The sequence below is a fragment of the Cavia porcellus genome, unplaced genomic scaffold (genome assembly GCF_034190915.1).
Source record: "Cavia porcellus strain 051 isolate PalLab524CR breed Dunkin Hartley unplaced genomic scaffold, mCavPor4.1 scaffold_49, whole genome shotgun sequence".
Lineage (NCBI taxonomy): Eukaryota > Metazoa > Chordata > Mammalia > Rodentia > Caviidae > Cavia > Cavia porcellus.
The window spans coordinates 4,634,189-4,651,663 of record NW_026947532.1 but is presented as its reverse complement, the minus strand read 5'-3'; the positions used below and the strand labels follow the sequence as shown (position 1 = coordinate 4,651,663).

At 62.9% G+C, this 17,475-nt stretch overlaps 1 protein-coding gene across 5 annotated transcripts in view; it reads left to right on the top strand.

Annotated features, from left to right (window-relative positions):
• Hmcn2 (hemicentin 2) overlaps positions 1-17,475 on the top strand; it is a 112,513-nt gene that overhangs the window by 28,455 nt on the left and 66,583 nt on the right. For 4 of the 5 annotated variants that reach the window (XM_063244169.1, XM_063244171.1, XM_063244167.1 and 1 more), the window contains exons 15-26: positions 189-338; positions 4,331-4,501; positions 4,699-4,794; positions 5,028-5,155; positions 5,413-5,557; positions 6,588-6,700; positions 6,791-6,950; positions 7,791-7,956; positions 13,616-13,743; positions 14,961-15,215; positions 15,574-15,657; positions 16,992-17,186. In XM_063244169.1, the coding sequence (XP_063100239.1) occupies positions 189-338; positions 4,331-4,501; positions 4,699-4,794; positions 5,028-5,155; positions 5,413-5,557; positions 6,588-6,700; positions 6,791-6,950; positions 7,791-7,956; positions 13,616-13,743; positions 14,961-15,215; positions 15,574-15,657; positions 16,992-17,186 (1,791 nt within the window). The remainder of the gene's footprint in view (positions 1-188; positions 339-4,330; positions 4,502-4,698; positions 4,795-5,027; positions 5,156-5,412; positions 5,558-6,587; positions 6,701-6,790; positions 6,951-7,790; positions 7,957-13,615; positions 13,744-14,960; positions 15,216-15,573; positions 15,658-16,991; positions 17,187-17,475) is intronic. The other variant, XM_063244170.1, reaches the window with a different exon arrangement.

Here is a 17,475-nt window from a genome sequence, read left to right as displayed (position 1 = left end):
AGCACCAAGCCCCATCCAGATGGGCACAATGGTTCAGAGGAGACCCCAAGGGCTCCAGCTTTGGCAGGGCTCAGCCTCTGCCCAGCCCTGTCCAGCCTGGGGGGATGCAGGAGCCCGGAAGCATCTGAGCAGCGCAAGACCATGGTCTCCATGGCAACCACAGCCCCTGCTTTCCCTTTGTGCCCCAGGGGACCTGGAGATGATCCTGGCCCCCGAGGACTCCAGCTCAGGGGTGCTGCGGGTCCCCTCGGCCCAGGAGCGGGATGCGGGTGTCTACACCTGCCGGGCTATCAACGAGCTGGGCACTGCCTCGGCGGAGGTGCAGCTGGAGGTTGGACGTGAGTGCTGGCTGTGGGCTGGTGTTGGGTGGCTCCAGGGCACAGGGGGTGAGGGGTGTTGGGGGAGACCCCGTGTCTTTTCTCCCTGGGCAGCAGGTTGTCCCCCGGCTTGGTGGCTTGCACAGTAAGCATCTGGGATCTCAGGACCCCAGGGTCAGAATCTGGGCAGGGGAGGCTGGGTCCTTTAGGGCTCAGAGTTGTCCTAAGCCTGCACATGATGACAAGGGCTGAGGCAGGCCATCAGCTTCCAGGTCGGGCTGTCCACTCCAAAGTTACCTGGGTGACCCTGTGGCAGGAGCCTCTGTCCTGTCCCTGGCCATGACTTCTTTTGTTACTTGTTGCCGATGTGCTCTGGCCAAGTGTCAGAGCTCAGCTTCCCATCTATAAAGTGGGGCTGCCCCTCCTTCCCCCAGGCTGCTGTGATGTCCCTGAAGCTGGGGGCACTGTGTCCAGGCACAGTGGGCCAGAGTGGGGGCTCAGGCAGCAGACAGAGACGAGCCCTTCCCACCGAGGGAGTCCAGACTCCTCTGCCCTTGGCCTCAGTCTGGGCTCCGGGCACTGAACCTGCTCCTCGGCACCCCGAGCTGGCCAGGACCAGCCGTGGGAGGAGAGATGGGGCAGGGAGCCCAGGAGGTGCAGAGAATTGGGAATGTGCTCGTCTGGGCTGGGCCAGGCAGGCTTAGGGGGTTGCGGCCACCTCAAGGTTGGGGTCCCCTGGGCTTAGGGTCCCCTTCCTCTCCATGTGCTTGTCTCATTGCTCATTCCTCCAACACAAGGTCACTGGACTGCCCAGCACCAGAGGCTGGGAGGGCTTCCTGGAGTAGGGGCTCCTCTCCAGATTGAAACCGGAAGTCAGGTGGAGAGCTGGGGCACTGTTCCAGGCTGCGGGTGCAAAGCTTTGCCCCGTGACAGGAGCGGGACAGGAATGAGACCTAGCAGGGAGGGGGCAGAAGACCCACATGGCAGCCACCTGTCACTGTCAAGGCTGCTCCTGGCTCGGGGAGCCTGGGAGCTGGGGCTGCTTCTAGGAGGCGGGGAGCGGTGGGGAGACGGGAGCACTGTGCTCAGAGCTTTCCCGGTGGGGAGAGTGGGGGGCCATGGCCCAGCAGCTGATGGGGATGGTGATGTCCTCTCCTCCCGGTGTCCTGGACTCGGTGGTGGAGGTCTCTAGATGCCATGCGGTGGGCTTGGTGAAGCTCTATCACTGGTACCGGCAGAGGCTCTGGGTGGCCCAGGGGATCTCTGGCCCTGGGGTCAGGTCACGATGCCCACACTAGCCCGCTGGCTGCCCAAGGGTGCCCTGGAACCATCTAGGCAGGGGGTGGAGCTCAGGGTGCCTGCAGCTGTGGGCCTGGCAGGGGCAACGGGAAATCAAGTTTCCTGCGTGTTTGGGCTGCAAGTGTGATCTTGGCTTCCCAGCCAAGGTGGCAGGGCTGGGGCTGGGTGGGCACGGTGCCCACCTCCTGTTCTTGGCTGGGAACAGGTCTCCTGGGGGCCTTCAGAACAGGGGGAAGAGACACCCCGCTTCTTCCGTGGAGTCTGTGGGGCACTGTAGAGCAGCTGGTGTTTCTTACTTTTACGCCGGGGTGGGACCTGCAGGGGGACCCCGCGATTCCCCGGGGCTCTTTTGGCGGGCAGGGTCCCCATACCCCCCCATCATCCCCTGATCCTGCTTCTGGTGTCCACCAAGGGGACGGTGAGCCGCTCTGTGGTGGCACCACCCCCGGGCTCTATGCCCTGCCTGTCCTCTCCTCTCAGGGGCTCTTCTGCTCCCCAACCCAGAAGCCACTGGTTACTGGGTGGATGAGTAGGGGAGCGAAGGGCTGGGAGCTTCAGTGACACTAAAATCCCCCTGGGCTCACACCTGTGCTCAGGAGGCTGGACCTCCGCCCCGCAGGCCTGAAGCCGCGGAGGCGCAGCAGGCTGGTGCTCAGGCTCCCCAGCCCTGGGTGTGCCCGGCTGCTTCTCCTTTCCCAGTTCTCTGGGCTCTGCGAGCTTACTAATCCAGCCTGGGGTGCCCCATCCATGCCCTTGTTGGCCCTGGTTCCCCCAGAATCCCCACCTTTGATGGCACATTGGAGTTCAGGCCACCACAGGGCAGCCAGGCTGACTTGCACCCCAGAAGTCCCCATGAGTGAGGTCAGAGGTATGGGCAGGGCACCGTCACTATGGCACAGCTAGGTGGAAAGGGAAGGGAACAGACGGGGATACACCGGGAGGGCGACAGAAGGCCGAAGCGGGACTGCGCTTGGGGGGATGCGTTGTGGACAGGGTTGGGGGACACGGGGCGGGCAGACGCAGGAGCTGGAGTTCAGTTGGAGGCCAGGTGTCACCTGGGTATGGCCGAGGCTCAGGGCATGTGCATGGGCAGTGGGAAAGGCTGCCTAGGGCCCCGACACATGGACAAGGTATCTTGCTCAGTGGCTGGACCCTCGCGCCCTGTGCCCTCCGGAGGGGCCAGTGGCAGGCAGTTGTCAGAGCCTGGCCTCTGTCTCCCTTCTGTGTAAGGGGGGGGTGGAGCAGAGGACCCGGGTGGGCGGAGCCCAGGGTTGGGGTGGGGCACCCACCATGGCTTTGGTACCACGTGGTCTGTGGGGTCCTCAGCCTCTCTGACCCCGGCTTCCGCACTTGGGACACGGCTGGTGATACCTGTGCCCACAGGGCACAGTCTCCAGGCCCACAGCTTGGGAGGGATGGACACCAGGTCCTGCTGTCCCTCCTTACCCCTGGCCACTGTCACAGGCGCTGCCCACTCAGGTGGGCAGGTGCAGCCCTCAAAGAGAGGAGGATGGGTTTGGAACATGCGGGGCCAGGAGGTGAAGTGCCCGTCTGGGGGCTGAGGACTGATGGTTCCGCCCTGTGCTGGGCAGGCAGGGGAGCCTCAGTGTCCTCCTGCTGGGGCAGCAGGTGGCAAAGCTGTCCCTGAGGGGCCAGGGCTCTGCAGGAATGGGGTCCTTGACTGGGACGGGGCTGAGCACAGGCTTCCTGACCTCGGAGCCTCCCGCAGCTGCAGGCCCAAGGGACAGGGCAGTGGCCTGGGGCTCCCGGGCGCGGTGTCCTCTCCTTTCGGGAATGTTCCAAGTTGTGTTTGTATCTCCTTGGAAATTCCCTCGGCCTGGAGGCCCGAGGAAAATTTGATGTCACGGTTGGGATAAACGGAGGGGATTTCTACAGAAAGAGCAAGAGTTGGGGCTTCTCCTTGGGGCCAGGCTCCGGAGGTTAACGGGGACCTCAGAAGTCCGTGGGCCTGGGAAAGGGAGCAGGATGTGGTCAGGGCTTTGGGCGAGTGGGCACTGTCTGGGGCTGGGCCAGTTGCTGGCCTTTTAAAGAACAGAAGGGCTCTCCAGTTTCTGTTGGGGGAAGGACTTGATCCACCGATGGGTGTGGGGGCCATGCCTGTAATCCCAGCATTTCGGAGGCTGAGGCAGGAGGATTGCTGTGAGTTTGAGACCAGCTCAATCTACAAAGTGAGCTCAAGGCCAGCCTGAAAAAGACAGTGTTGGAAAGGAAACTTGCAAATAGTTAAGCAGTGACACCCGAGAGGAAAGTTTGGGACCGGGTGTGCGGATGAGCATTAGGGAGGCTATATTTTGCATGTGTTGTTTGCGTCTTTCGAGGCACACATGGTCAGCGCAGCTCCTGGGTAGACTCGAGGTTATTCTCGTGGCCCTCTTCCGACCACGGTGGGTTGAGGCCACCTTCTAAGTAGATTTTAATTTTGGCATTTTCCATGCTCATAGCAAAAAGCGCAAAGAAAGCCGGTGTAATCAGGGCGTGGCCAGGCAGAGGCCCCACATGGAGGTGTGGGGTGGGCAGGTGGCCACCGACCATCCCACCCAGCCTGGGCCTGCAGAGTGGAGAGGGTGGGGTTATGGAGCCCCAGTTCACGGTTCGGGGTTGGAAGCGGGGCGCCCTTGGTGAAGAGGGGAGGAGGGGACAGCCCTGGGGTCCCAGCTCCTCGGGATTCCTTGTGGATTCCCCGCCTCCTGCAGATGCCCCCCGGCTGACGGAACTGCCCCGGGACATCGCTGTGGAGCTGGGCCGGAGCGCCTTCCTGGCCTGCCGGGCCACTGGCCGCCCGCCCCCGACGGTCACCTGGCATCGCCGAGACGGCCTGCCCTTGGGGCTGCGGCAACGGGACTCGGGGGTGCTGCTTATTGAGAGTAAGATCCGGGGAGTAGCGGGCTGGAGCTAGGTCCCCCTTGGCTGTGGACGAGGGACCAGATGATGTGGGAGTGGGACCAGCCCACTTCCGGGTTCCGGGTGGGCGACGCACGCAGGGCTTCACGCACGGAACCCCGCGCGCATGCGTAGAAGCCGTCATAGGCCTCGTGGTGTCACCGCTCTTTGGGGCCCGCAGGTGTCGCCCCGGAGGACCAGGCCACTTACGTCTGTGAGGCTCAGAATGTCTTCGGGAAGGCCCAGGCCGAGACCCGGCTCAGTGTCACCGGACACGGTATGCTGGTGCATCGGAGCGCGGGGGAGGTGGGAGGCCGGTGACCCCACCCCGGACCCCTCCACACACCCTTGGGGACAGATCGGGGCACGGCCGGGTTCCCAGAGCAGCCTGAGTGTCCCTGCTTCCTGGGCAGTGTCCTGGGGGACTGAGCTTCCATGCTCCCCGTCCTGACCAGTTCCCCGAGTGGGCGTGGCACCCCAGGGGCTCTGACCCTGTTGCCTCCCCGGCAGCACCCCCGCAGATTGCCGGCAGTGCGTCCATCGTACGCGTCCTGGAGGGCCAGCCGGTGTCCCTGCCGTGTGTCATCCTGGCTGGGAGGCCCCTCCCGGAGAGGCGCTGGCTCAAGGCCACCCACCCGGTGAGTGCCCCCAGGCTCCTCTGGACAGTGACACCCAGGGTCAATTCGCCTCCATCTCTGCTCTGCAGTTCCCCTCTGCCCTCCCTCTCTGCTGCTCCGGGAAGAACCTTCTCTGACCATGTGCTGGTGGCATTGCCTGCCCCCCATGCCCTGCCTGTGTGAGGGGAGGGGACAGTCCAGCAGGTGGGCAGAAGGCGGCATCCTGAGGGAGGAGGCTGTGCTTAGCCGCACTCTGTCTCCTCGTGCCCCCTCCCCAGCTCCCAGCGGGCGGCCGGGGCTCTGTCCGGGCTGACGGCAGCCTCCACTTCGACCGGGCACTGCAGGAGGACTCGGGGACCTACAGCTGCATGGTCAGCAACGTGGCCGGTTCCCAGCACCGGGATGTGGAACTGGTTGTCCAGGGTGAGTCTGAGGGTCCCAGGGTGGGAGGGAGACACGAAGGAGGCTGTGGTGTCCACCTAGGACCTTTAACCATCACGTGCTGTTTATTTACTTACTTGGTGCCAGGAATCGAACTCAGGCCCTTGAGCTTGCCTGGCAGGCGCTGTACCCCCCTGCCCTGGAGTGCCTTAAACCTTCTCAGATTACACAGCACCCTGTGCGTCACCACATCCCTTTCATGGCCAGGTGCTCGGTGAGCTGGGCACTGTCCCAGGAGCTGTAGAGAGAGCTTCCTTCCAACACTCAGAGCTAGGGATGGCCAGAGGAGCCCGACCCACTTCAATCTGTGAAAGTTTTACACTGAGACCGCAGTGTGATAGCGCAGACTGCGGTCCAGGGACGGTGCTGTTGGTGCTGTGGTACACCAGGGTTCCGGGATAAAAGGCGCTGGGGCTCCGTGAAGGAGAAGTGCAGAACTCTATAAAAAAGGAAAATCAGGTCTGCAGGTGGAGGAGGCGTTGTAACGCGCAGGCCATTAGATGAGGAATTTCTGTTGCGTCAATGTTGGGTAAAAATCTCGCTCTGCTGTTAGGGAACAACCACAAGAAGGAATGTCTGTTTTGGGCTTAGTCTTTCTCAGACTTTTCCATCCCATGGTCAGTTGAGTCGTGACCCTCGTCCCCCTAATTGTGATGACAGAAACATCTTCCCCCAGAGTCCCAGCATGGCACAGGTGTTGTGCAGACCTGCAATGCCTGCATCAGATGGAGTAGCTTCATGCCCTGGGACCCCTTTGGTCCCCACCTCGCCCTCCTCCCCTCCCCTGAGCTCTGGCGCCTCTGATCTTTCTACCACCTGCAGTTTTGCTTTCTCCAGGCCAACCTCCAGTTGGAGTATTGCACTCCTTTTTAGGGCTGAGAAATATTCCGTGCACCCGTGTGTTTTGCTTATCTGTCATCGCTGGTGGACACCTGGGTTGTTTCTGCCTCTTGGCAGCTGGGGTTCAGCTGCCTCCTGCTCTGGCTTATGAAATTGGTTTTGTTTACAAAAGTGCCGCCCAGAATCCACCCCATTGCCACCCACCATGTCACCAATGAAGGGGTTCCAGCCTCTCTGCCCTGTGCCGCCTCAGGAGTTCCCACCCCGACCATCACCTGGACCAAGGTGGGTGGAGCCTCTGGCCTCCAGGGTAAACTGAGTCATCCTGGGATGGAAGAGAGGGGGTCACTGACTTCACCGGTGGCTCCCTCCTAGGAGAGCAAAGCCCTGGCCTCCGGGGGTCCCCATTACAACGTGAGCAAGGGCGGCACCCTGGTCATCACCCGGCCGTCCCCCCAGGACATGGGGGCCTATGTGTGCACAGCCACCAATGCCGTGGGCTTCTCCAGCCAGGAGATGCGGCTGTCAGTCAACAGTGAGTGATGGCCCGTGGGTTCTGGGATAACAGGGCCCAGCCCCTGTAGCCACTAGGGGGTGCACAGTGACCAGCGCTCACACCTGCCTCCCACCCTGCCCAGCCCCCCCCCCCCCCCCCCCGCCTAAGCCCCCCTCCATTTCTCCAATGATCATTGGGCCTTGGGGCCTTTGCATGTGCCGTGCTTCTGTTTTCTGGCTCTTCCTCCGCCTTGTGGGGTGCTCTCCCATCACAGCTGGGGTCAAATAATTAACTGTATGTTGGGTTGATTGGCCCCAGTGTGAGGACAGGATGGGACCTGGGACTTCAGGCACCAGGTCAAAGATGATAAGCAGATGGACAACTAAGCCAGCCCTTTCCTAGCATGTGCTTTTAGGGACAATATTTTATGTTGCAAAAAACCATCTCAAGGGTGAGGTTGCCTCTGCAGTGGTGATGGGCAGGGGCTTGGCGGGATCTGGTGGCGCCACTGCGTGGCTCAGCATGCCCTGGGCCCCTTCGGTGGGTGGGGAGGGTTGAGGGAGGGGAGGGTGCTTACAGCCCGTGGTGGGCGCTGCCCTGGAGTAGACGGGATAACCAATGAGTGATGGAGGAGGAGGAGGGGAGGACAGGGCTGCCCCTGGCTGGGGGCAGCAGGACAGACAAGGCCAGCATGGGGCAGGGTCAGGGGAAGCAGAGGAGCTTCCTGAGGGAGAGTGGGGGAGCCATCAGATCTGAACAGAGCCCGCCACTTCTGGGACAACCCCAAGGTCAAGGGGGCAAGGGGACGATCTGTCCTTCTGGGGATGATCCCGCTGGCCCCTGCCCCACCACTCACGGCCCTGCCTGTGTCCCCAACAGCCAAGCCCAGGATCCGGGTGAATGGGTTGCAGGATACAGACTCGCCCCTCCATGTCACAGCCAAGACTGGCAAAGAGGTGACCCTGGATTGTGAGGCCCAGGGCTCCCCGCCACCCCTGGTCACCTGGACAAAGGACGCCCAGCCTCTGCTGCCTGGGACCGACAGGTACCTCAAGCCCAGGGCCTCAGGCAGGGGAAGGTTTGCAGGGTTTGGTCCCAGCTGGGGACACTTTGCCCACCCAGGGAGGTTCACCAGCTTTTACCCGGATCTCCAAGCCTCTGCAGAGACCCCAGAGGAAGTGTGGGAGCCCAGGTGAAATGTACCCCAAAATAACCTGAACCAATGTGTCAGGTGCAACCACCAGGCGTGGGTGCAGCACCTCCTGTTGTCCCCAGCTGCGCTGCTCCCTGGGTGGTGGGGTCACTCAGGCAGCGTCTGTGGCTCCGTGTTGTTCGCTAAGCAGCAGCAAAGCTGGGGTTAGGGCTGCTCCCTGACCATGACACATGCACCCGCACGCCTGCCCTGCAGACCAGGTGTCTGGGGACCCCTCTGATTGCGGAGCCAAGCTGAACCTCAGGCTGGGCTGTGGGCATGTGGGGTCCAGCCAGTTCGATCTCCTGCAAACTCCTGGAACCCTTGATCTGGTGGGGGTGGCAGGTTGGTGTGGGGGTGCAGCTCAGGGTAGTGACATCAGCCCTGGCAAGGTCCCCGTGTCCGCAGAGGCCCCTGACAACCGGCCCTGCACCCCTGCCCAGTCACACGTCTGTGTCCCGTAACAGCTGTTTGGTGAGCGCTCCCAAACCTCAGCCCTGCGCCCTGAGTGTGGTGTGGGAAGCCAGCCCAGGCCGAGTTGGGGACACCCCCTGGCCCTGTGGGATCGCTGCTGGGGGCATAGGGAAGTTGGGGAGCCTGCAGCTGTCCCAGAAAGACTGCCCTGTCCCCTGGCTGGGCGGTGGCCAGTGGCCAGCGGTTACTTGTTTGTTCATGGCTCCTCACTGAGGTGGGAAGCACTGTCCCTCTGTCCGGCCCTCTGCGCTTCCAGAGCAGCGGGAGCTGTCAGTTTGCCATCACCGAGTTTCACCCTCTTGAGGTTCCTGACACCCCTCCCACTGACCGGGCAGGGCACTGCTGTGTGGGACCAAGGTCCAGATCTCAGGCCCTGGAGCTTGTGAGACCCGGTGTGGACCCTCCTGGTTCCGTCCTGCGGGAAGAGCATGATGGGTGATGCCTGAGGGGTTGGCGCTGTCCGCTGTGAGTGCTGACAAACCCGGTCCCCTGCCGTCCACTTGCTTCCTCCGCTGTCCACACCCAAAGAATGGGCAGCTTAGGAAACCACCCTCACCACGCCTGTCATCTCAGCCCCTTCTGTCATTTTCTTTTTTATTTATGTGTAAAAGACCCTGGGGGGTCCCTTGGAGACAGGGCCTCACCGTGCAGCTCAGGCTGGGGCGCAGGGTTGGAGCCTGGGGTGTCCCCGCCACGCTGCGTGCAGCCCCCAACCCTGGCTCATAGAGTGGTGGCACTGAGATGAAATCCACGGCGGTGCCCGACTTCCACACGCAAGCCAGTGCTTTTAGAGCGCGCGCCTTGTGCCAATGTTGCCACAATCAATCTCAGAACTTTTTTCTCACCCCCACCAAGAAAACCTCCGCAACCTTTGCCCCACCCTCAGCCTCGGCCGGCAGCAGGCTGTGGTCGCCTCCCGTCATTGCTTGATCCCAGACACAGCACAGAAATGGAGTCCTGCGTGGCCTTTCGCATGTGGCTTCTTTTACCTTGCATGATGGTCTCACAGTTCAGCCCCGAGGTCCTGTGGGTTGGGACCTCTGTCCTCTTCATGGCTGAATACTCTTTCACCTGGAGGCCAGACCACTGTCCGTCCGTTCACCAGTGTGTGTCCAGCTCGGGTGATGGTGAACAGCTTCACTTGGTTTGCTGTTCACTTCCGTGGCCGCCTGTGTGTCCTCCCGGTCCTTTGTCCCTGCAGCCCAGAGCTGTGCACAGGAGTCGTGGCTCCTTCCAGCCCCACATCGATTCGGTCATAAAACAGGGATTTCAGATGCTTGTGGCAGACATGTGCCAGGTGATGGGTGGGGGTGCCAGGTGCTGCCCACTGCCCCTGCCCCCTCCCCCTCAGCCCCTCCCCTCCCGGCTCCATGCCACCCTCTGGGAAGCCCAGAACCCACTTCTGTGAGCTGTGCCTGTCTTCCCACCTCAGGACCCTGCTCGCCCTCTGAGCAGGGCATCTCCATGGTGCCCCCTCCTTCCGTGCCCCCCTGGGCTGGGTCTTGTGCTCCTTCTGCCTGGGCGAGCTACCTAGAACTCAGCCCCGTGGTGGCCCTTCTCTGTCCTCAGTCGTTTTCCCCACCCTGTGCTGGCCCCAGTCTGGGCACCGTGGGGGCTCCTCGGTCCCCCGGGTGTAGCCGGCCTCGAGGGTGGAGATGTGCTGAGCCCCCAGGCCTTTGGCCATGTGTGGCCCCGTCAGTCTGCAGGTGGGGGAAGGGCGTCCTGCGAGGGGCGTGGAGGGCTGGGACCCAACATCCCCCATCGAGGGGCACATGCAGACCCTCTGAGGGCTCTCAGACACGCGTGTCCTGTGCCCATGAGCATCTTGCATCCTGCCCACCGGCCCGGCTTCCTGTCCCCCCCACCCCGCCCTCACGGGCCTCGCTTTCCCTCGGCCCAGGGCGGAGCAGCCCTGGCCCACTTGCCCGTTGCTAAGTTGCTGTTGTGTTTGGGCTGCCGCTTCTTGCCAGTGTCCAGCAGTTCTAAGTGGGAGCGTCTTCCCACAAAAGCGCTACTTTATCTGCGGGGTCACTTCCTTGGGGATCTCCCCGAAAGCAGATGGCCAAGTCCAAGGGCTAGAATGGCTGTGGGACCGCTGGTCTTCAGTGTCCACGTTGTCAAGGCAAAATCACAGCCCATGGCATCCACGGAGCAAAGCCACGAGCCCGGGGGGAGGTGCCAGGGTCCCCTCACCCTGCTCACCCTACCTCTGCTGGCTCGGTGAGTCCCAGTGAGCTGTGTCCCCTCCCCCTCCTGGCTGAGGCTGTCGGGTGGTGTGACTGTGGTGGGCGGTGGCGTGCAGTATAGGCGGCTTGGTCTGGGTCTGTGGGATGTGGTTTCCAGGCGACTGTGTTTGTTTGGGATTCTCACACGGAGCTGGGACAGCTGTGTACAGTCCTGGCTGGGGCTGCGGCTCCCGGGGCACCCGGCCAGGGTCCCACATAGGGCCAAAGCCCAGTCCCGAAGGGGAGGGGCAATCAGGCCTGGACATCGCTGCTCCAGGTTGTCCTGTGTCTGTGCTCTCACCAAGCTCCGCCTACCCCATTCCTGGACGCCCAATGCCCAGTTAGCCGGTGACCAGACGCCAGCCACTGTGGCCAGGTGCAGGGATGGCAGAGCTTCCTCGCTGCAACCTCAGCTCTGTCCTCTGCACAGCCGCCCAGCCAGGCTCACAGCGCTTGGGCAGCACGTGGTTGATGGGACCGAGGCTCGGCTGGGGTGAGCTCTGTGGCTCTCCTATCCAGTGCTGGCCCCGTGTACAGGATGGCGGGCATGTTCTCTCAGTTTCCCCAGCATGGCTTCCCATTGGTGGCTCTGGAATGGGGTCTTCTGTGTCAGTGAGGCCACTGTGAGGGGATTTGCAGAGCAAGGCGCCCTGCCCGAGATGCAGACCCCGCAGACAGCCTGAGGTCCTTGCAGGTGACTGCAGGAAGTGTCACTTGATTGAGAGCCGCCAGCCCTGCTCCCAGACAGCTTCTGTGTGAGGTCGGCAATGTGGGGGAGACCAGGCTCTGTGCAACTCAGAGCCGGGGACTCAGCCTGGGAAAGCTTCCTGAAAGAGCTGGAGCCTGAGCTTCTCTGATGGGTCCTGAGTCCTGGAGGCAGTAGCTATAATTTGCCATTAAAACATTTTTGAGCAGCTACTCCGAACTGGGACGAGGCGCACCTGACTCGCCCCTCACAAAGCTACCAGCCTTTGCTGGGCAGCGATAAATGCCGAGCTCAGGAGCAGGTGGCTGGAGCAGGGCACTGTCGTGGCCCTGGCCAGGGATGGATGCCCACAGGTGCAGGGATGCGGCTAGCACCAACCACCTTTGGTCTCCAGGTGGCCCTGCCCCTGTGGGACCTGGCAGGGCAGGTGGGTCCCTCGGGCAGTGAAGGCTTGGCCGGATGGGTGGCAGACAGTGAGCTCTTCCTGCCCTGCCTCCTCTGGGCTGCAAGGAGCTTTCTGCTTGGGCAGGACAGATGGGCTCCCTGGACACAGCACCATCAGCCACAGCTATCTCGGCGTCCTCCCACCTCACGATGTCCCCAGCCTGAGCAGACCACACGGGGACAGCCAAGGGGGCGCAAGGAGCAGGCGTGGGCTGCCCAGAACCCCCAGGTGGGCCCCCAGGTCTTGTCCAGCCAGTGCCGGCCCCAAAGCTCCTGCTTGGTCTTTTCCCCTGAGATCTCGGACCTTGGGCTGGGGCCATGGGGAGCAGCCTCCCTCTGCGCAGCCCGGGCTGGGTCTGGAGGTCAAAAAGCAGGTGGCTCAGACGGGGCCGGGGAACCCAGATCTCTTACAGCACCCCCATCCCTGTTCTCTAGCTGAGGTGCGGCACGGTATCCTGGGACCCTCGTCACACCCTGAGTGTCACAGGGTACATGTATCACCCTCAAGCTGATGGGGCCTTGCTTGGCAAGTGGAGAAAGCATGATCCAACTTAAAGGAAAACTGTGGATAATAACAGCCAAGTTGGGGGGGTGGTCCTGGCTATCGGTACCTCTATGTTTAAACATAATTAATAATCAATCAACTGTAATGTAACCCAGTAAGGGAATATTGTACAACAGTGAAAATGAATTGGAGCTGCACGTACAGGCAGGATACCGCTTACCTAAGTGTCTGACACACACAATGACATCATGTGGGGTTTAGGGACTCGGTGTCATCAGTGTGGCACTGTGCGGTGAACAAGTCCCTTGGATCTCTTGGGAGTCCTGTGAGGGGTGTCTCACACAGCTGGCATCTGGCAGAGCATGTGGGACACATTTTGGGGGAGCATCTTCCCTGGTGTGAACCATCCACGGGCCCTGCTGGATGCCCGGGCAAAGCCACAAGGGGCAGTGTCTCCCTGTTTCGTAGGCGGGGGCCAGAGGCCGAGCCTGTGGCCTGGGGCTGCACGGGGTGAGGTGCTGGTGGCAGCCGCGTGGCCCATGCGCTGCCCACCGGGCCTCTGCTGATCCTCAAGGCTGCCCTGGTGGGCTGAGGACCGGCCCTCGGGGTCCCCTCAGGGCCACTCCCTGGCCAGCTGCTTGCGTTCAGGGCCAGCTGGGGTCACGGCTGCAGCTGCACCCCTGCTCTGCGGGGGCAAAGGCTGCTCGGGGCCAGCGCACATGGGCTGGTGACATCATGTCTGCAGGGCCCCCTGGAGTCTGGCCCAGCTGCCGGAGCCTGGCTGGGGCTCCTGGGTACTGGGGAGGTGTGGCCCCCAAAGTCCCTGGGTTGGTACCAGGGTGCAGAGGGCCTTGGGGCTGAGCTCGGTGCAGTCCAAGGCCCTGGCAGTGCCATGATGTGGCTGGGGGAGCAGGCGACAGGATGATGCATCGGAAAGGGGTGCGGGGATGAGGGCCCGAGGCTGTCTTCTGCTGCCCTGTGAGGGGCTGGCCTGCTTGGCGTCTTGGGGACACGGCTGGCAGGAGTGCTGGCCAGTGGTGGGCACTGCCTGAGGCCCGGAAGGCTTCCTGGAAGAGGCGGCGGGTCGCTGGGAGGTGGGGCCTGCAGCCTGGCCCTGGTGTGGCTGGTCAGGGTCTCACAGGCGCCCTGTCCCTGCAGCCACGTCCTCCTTCCATCTGGATCCCTGCGCCTGACGCGGGCCCAGGCAAGCGATGACGGCCACTATGAGTGCACCGCCAGCAACCCAGCAGGCTCAGCCTCCCGACGCTACATCCTCGGGGTGCAAGGTAGGACCCGTGGCCGCCACGGCCTGTCCCTCTGTGATGTCCACTCAGAGGAAGCCATGAGGTACCTGTCACATGCACAGAGGCAGGGAAGTCGTCACCCCTGAGCCCATAGACAAGAGACAGGACAGGCTCTGGCCTGGGCCACCTGTGGGTTTTAGAGGACTGGGGGGAAGTAGGACAGAATAGGCAGCTGCCCGCTCATGACCCTGGAAGCTGTGGAACCCAAACGCCGGTGTGGGTGGGTGCAGAGGTGGTTGGGAGGCCATGGGAGACCTCTGGTCTGTGAGCCCTGAGCTGGCCTCCGGCTGGGCCCTTCAGAGGCACCAGCCGGGCCCTGTGCAGGTGGACACTCATCTCTAAGGGGCAGGTCAAGGCCCAGAGAAGAGGCACCAAGGCTTTGTGGGGGCGGGGGCTTGCATGGGGGCATGTGCGAGAGATGGGGTGGGTACACATATCTCTGTGCCCTGCACACCCACCCTGGGGGTCTCATCTCCGGATCCTTCTCAGAAAAGGATAGCGTGAGGTCTTTGGCCTCCCTGAAGGCCCAGGACAGTGGGCACTGGGGGTTCTCCTGGGCCTGCCCGTCTGGGTCCCAGGAAGCCCCGAGAGGGAGGGAGGGAGGAAAAGTGTGACAGCGGCTGAGTCCTGGGACCCTCCTGGGCCTCAGTTCCCTCCTCTGCAAAGTGAGACGGCGTCCCCTGCCCCCCTAGAGGCACAGTGCAGTGGTTTGGAAATGCAGAGGCACAGGTGAAGACCTTTCCTCCCATTGGCCTGGGCTAGGGAGATGAGGGGGGCCCAGGCCCTGGGGTGCTTCCACGTGGCATGTGCTTCTCGTTCTGTCATGAGGGGGGTGGCTGAGGCCCTGGACTGTGAGGAGCAGAGCTGGACCTGGGTCCCCCTCTGTGTGCCATCTCCCGGCCTTGCTGGGCCACACTGAGTCTAGCCACCCCAAGCCTCAGTTTCCCCAAATGCACCCTGACCCAGATGTAGCCTGGAGGGTGCTTCTCACAGGGTGTTCAGGAGGACGCCCACCTGTACCCTGCAGGGGACAGAGCGGTCTGCTCTGGGGTCTTGGTGTCTTTTCCTGAGGTCAGAGTCACCTGTCGTAGTGGACCCTCTGCCTGATCTTGTTGGTCCTGACAAAGCTGTGGAGGGGCCTGGGCTCTCGGACCCCTTCTGGGTCCTCATCCTGACCCAGCTTGCGGGGGTCCTGCCAGTGCCCCCGCAGGTGCAGCCAGGTCCACATGTCCTCAAGGCCCTGCTGGGAGAAGCCCTAGATCTGAACTGCGTGGCCCAGGGCCGCCCAGAGCCGCAGCTGCTCTGGTCCAAGGATGGGGCGGCCTTGCCCAGAGCGGGGCCCGCGGGCTCGGTACACTTCGAAGCTGTGCAGATCTCCGATGCCGGGATGTACCGCTGCGAGGCCACCAGCAGCGCCGGGACAGACGCCTGGGAGCTGGAGCTCAGGGTGCTGGGTGAGTGTTGCAGCCTGGGTCTCGGGGGTGTCTCTGTCTTCCCTTGGACCAGGGCCCTCTGCCCCATGTGGGGTCTCTCAGCCCCTCAGCTGCCCTGTGTCACAGAATCCCCTCAGCCCTCGGGGACTACGAGTACATCCCTGGAGTCACCACCAGGCCCCTACCTCCTTGTTCTCTTGCTGCGTGGCCCGCGGGTGGTGGGCTAATCCGTGGGTCTCCGTAGCATCTGAGCCAGCCTCACTGCCTCCCATGGACTCTCAGGAGGCTGCGGGCTGGGGGCTTCGAGGGGATACCCTCTGTGCTGTTGGGGGCCCCTGCACTCGGGCTGGGGGTGAGGGCAGCTGTGTCCTCCCCTCAGAGCCTCCCCACTGGCTAGCCAACAACAGCAGCTTGGTGGAGCGAGTGGCAGGGGAAAACGCCAGCCTCCCGTGCCCAGCCCGAGGTGAGGCCCGAGGGGTGGGGCGGGGGAGAGGAGGCGGGGGGGGGCAGTACCCGGGGTCCTGGCGGAGATGGGGTTGCCACCCCTGGCCAGCCTCAGCCCTTCCTGGAATAGGATAGGACCAAGGACAGAGAGGCTGGCAGAGAGTAGGCAGCACCTCCCTGGGCAGGGCTAGGGACCCAGATGACCCCTGCAGAGCTGACCGGTGCCACCTTGTGCTGTACTCTGGAAACAGCCATCAGCCTGGGGTCCTGGGGACTGGGGAGCTGGAGCGGGAGGGGTCCTGCCCAGCGAGCCTGGGCTCTGAGAGCAGAGGGGTCAGCACTGTGCCTCCATGTCTGGTAAGCCAGGGCCCTGGCCTCTCTGCCACCTCCTCCTTGGGACGGGGCAGCAGCAAAGTTCTTGGGACCCCTGGTTGAAGTCTCTCTCGGCCTTCGGGAAGGGATTGGGGAGAGGCCTCTCCAGCACCACCCCCTGCTGGGATCCTCATGCCAGAGCTCAGGGCCACTCTGCAGCCGGGCTGTGTTTCCATGGGGTTGGTCATGCATCCTGGCAGGGCCTTGACCCAGCCAGAGGCCTGATACCTGGGGCCAGGGAGACGGAGGTGTCAGGTCAGGGCATGTGTATGGGGTGTGTGTGTGTGTGTGTGTGTGTGTGTGTGTGTGTGTGTGTGCGTGCGCGTGCCCATGTGTGCGTGTGTGGCATGTATGCATCTCCACATGCAGAGGGCCACCCAGAGAGATGATGGAGGGGGAACCCTTGGGACGCCTTTGATGCCCCACATCCTGCCTGTCCCCTGCTGTCCCTCCCTCTGTGGTGGCCCTGCATCTGCCAGCAAAGGTCCTCGCATGAGAGTCCAGCCCCAGGCCTGGCAGTGAGGTGGATGGTACATGGGCGTCAAGTACAGGGGAGCTGACTGGGAGTTTTGGGGCATACCCAAGCCTGCCTGTCTCTGTGCACAAGGTGGGAAGGAGGCAGGACCCTGCTGGGTGGATGACGAGGGTCTGGTCACCACAAGGACTCCAGTAAGAGCCACACCTTCTCATCAGGAAGCAGGGGATGGGCCGAGCAGGGCACAGGGCAGGGCCCAGTGGGCTTCTGTCCTCTTGTAGGCCTGTGAGTGCCAGGCATGGTGTTGGTAGCTGGGGCTCAGCAGGGAACAAAGCGCAGACCCTCAGGCTAATAGGGGGAAGGCAGGCAGCAAGGCCAGGAAGTGGGGTGGGCACAGGCTGCAGCTCTGAGGGAGCCAGGGGCTGGTGACACAGAGGCCCACGGGGCAGTGCAGATGCACAGGAGATACCAGGCGGCTCTGTGCTGAGGAACCTGCGCCCTGCCAGGGACACCCATGCCGCAGGTCACGTGGCGCAAGGGCCCATCCTTGGAGCCTCTGAGCGGCCGGCCAGGCGTGGTGGTGCTGGATGACGGGTCCCTGTTCCTGTCCTTGGTGTCGCTCACGGATGGCGGAGACTATGAGTGCCAGGCCACCAACGAGGTGGGCTCTGTGTCCAGGAGGACCAAGCTGCTGGTCTACGGTAAGAGGGGCCCAGATGGCCACACCAGCAGAGCCCACAGTGACATCAGGGGCGCCAGGTGCCATCTCGGGAGCCAGAGGAGGGCCAAGCCCGCTGCTGCTGCTGCTGCTGCTGCTGCGAGGCAGCCGCCGCTCTGACTGCCGACCGGGAGGCCTGTATGGGCCATGGGGGTGGGGGAGCATCACAGCACCAAGTGGCCGCTCATGGCCCTTCGGTCACATCCAGATGAAAAGCAGCTTGGCAGCTACCTCCAGTTAAAACTGAAGGAATCGTGCCAGCATGCAGGGAG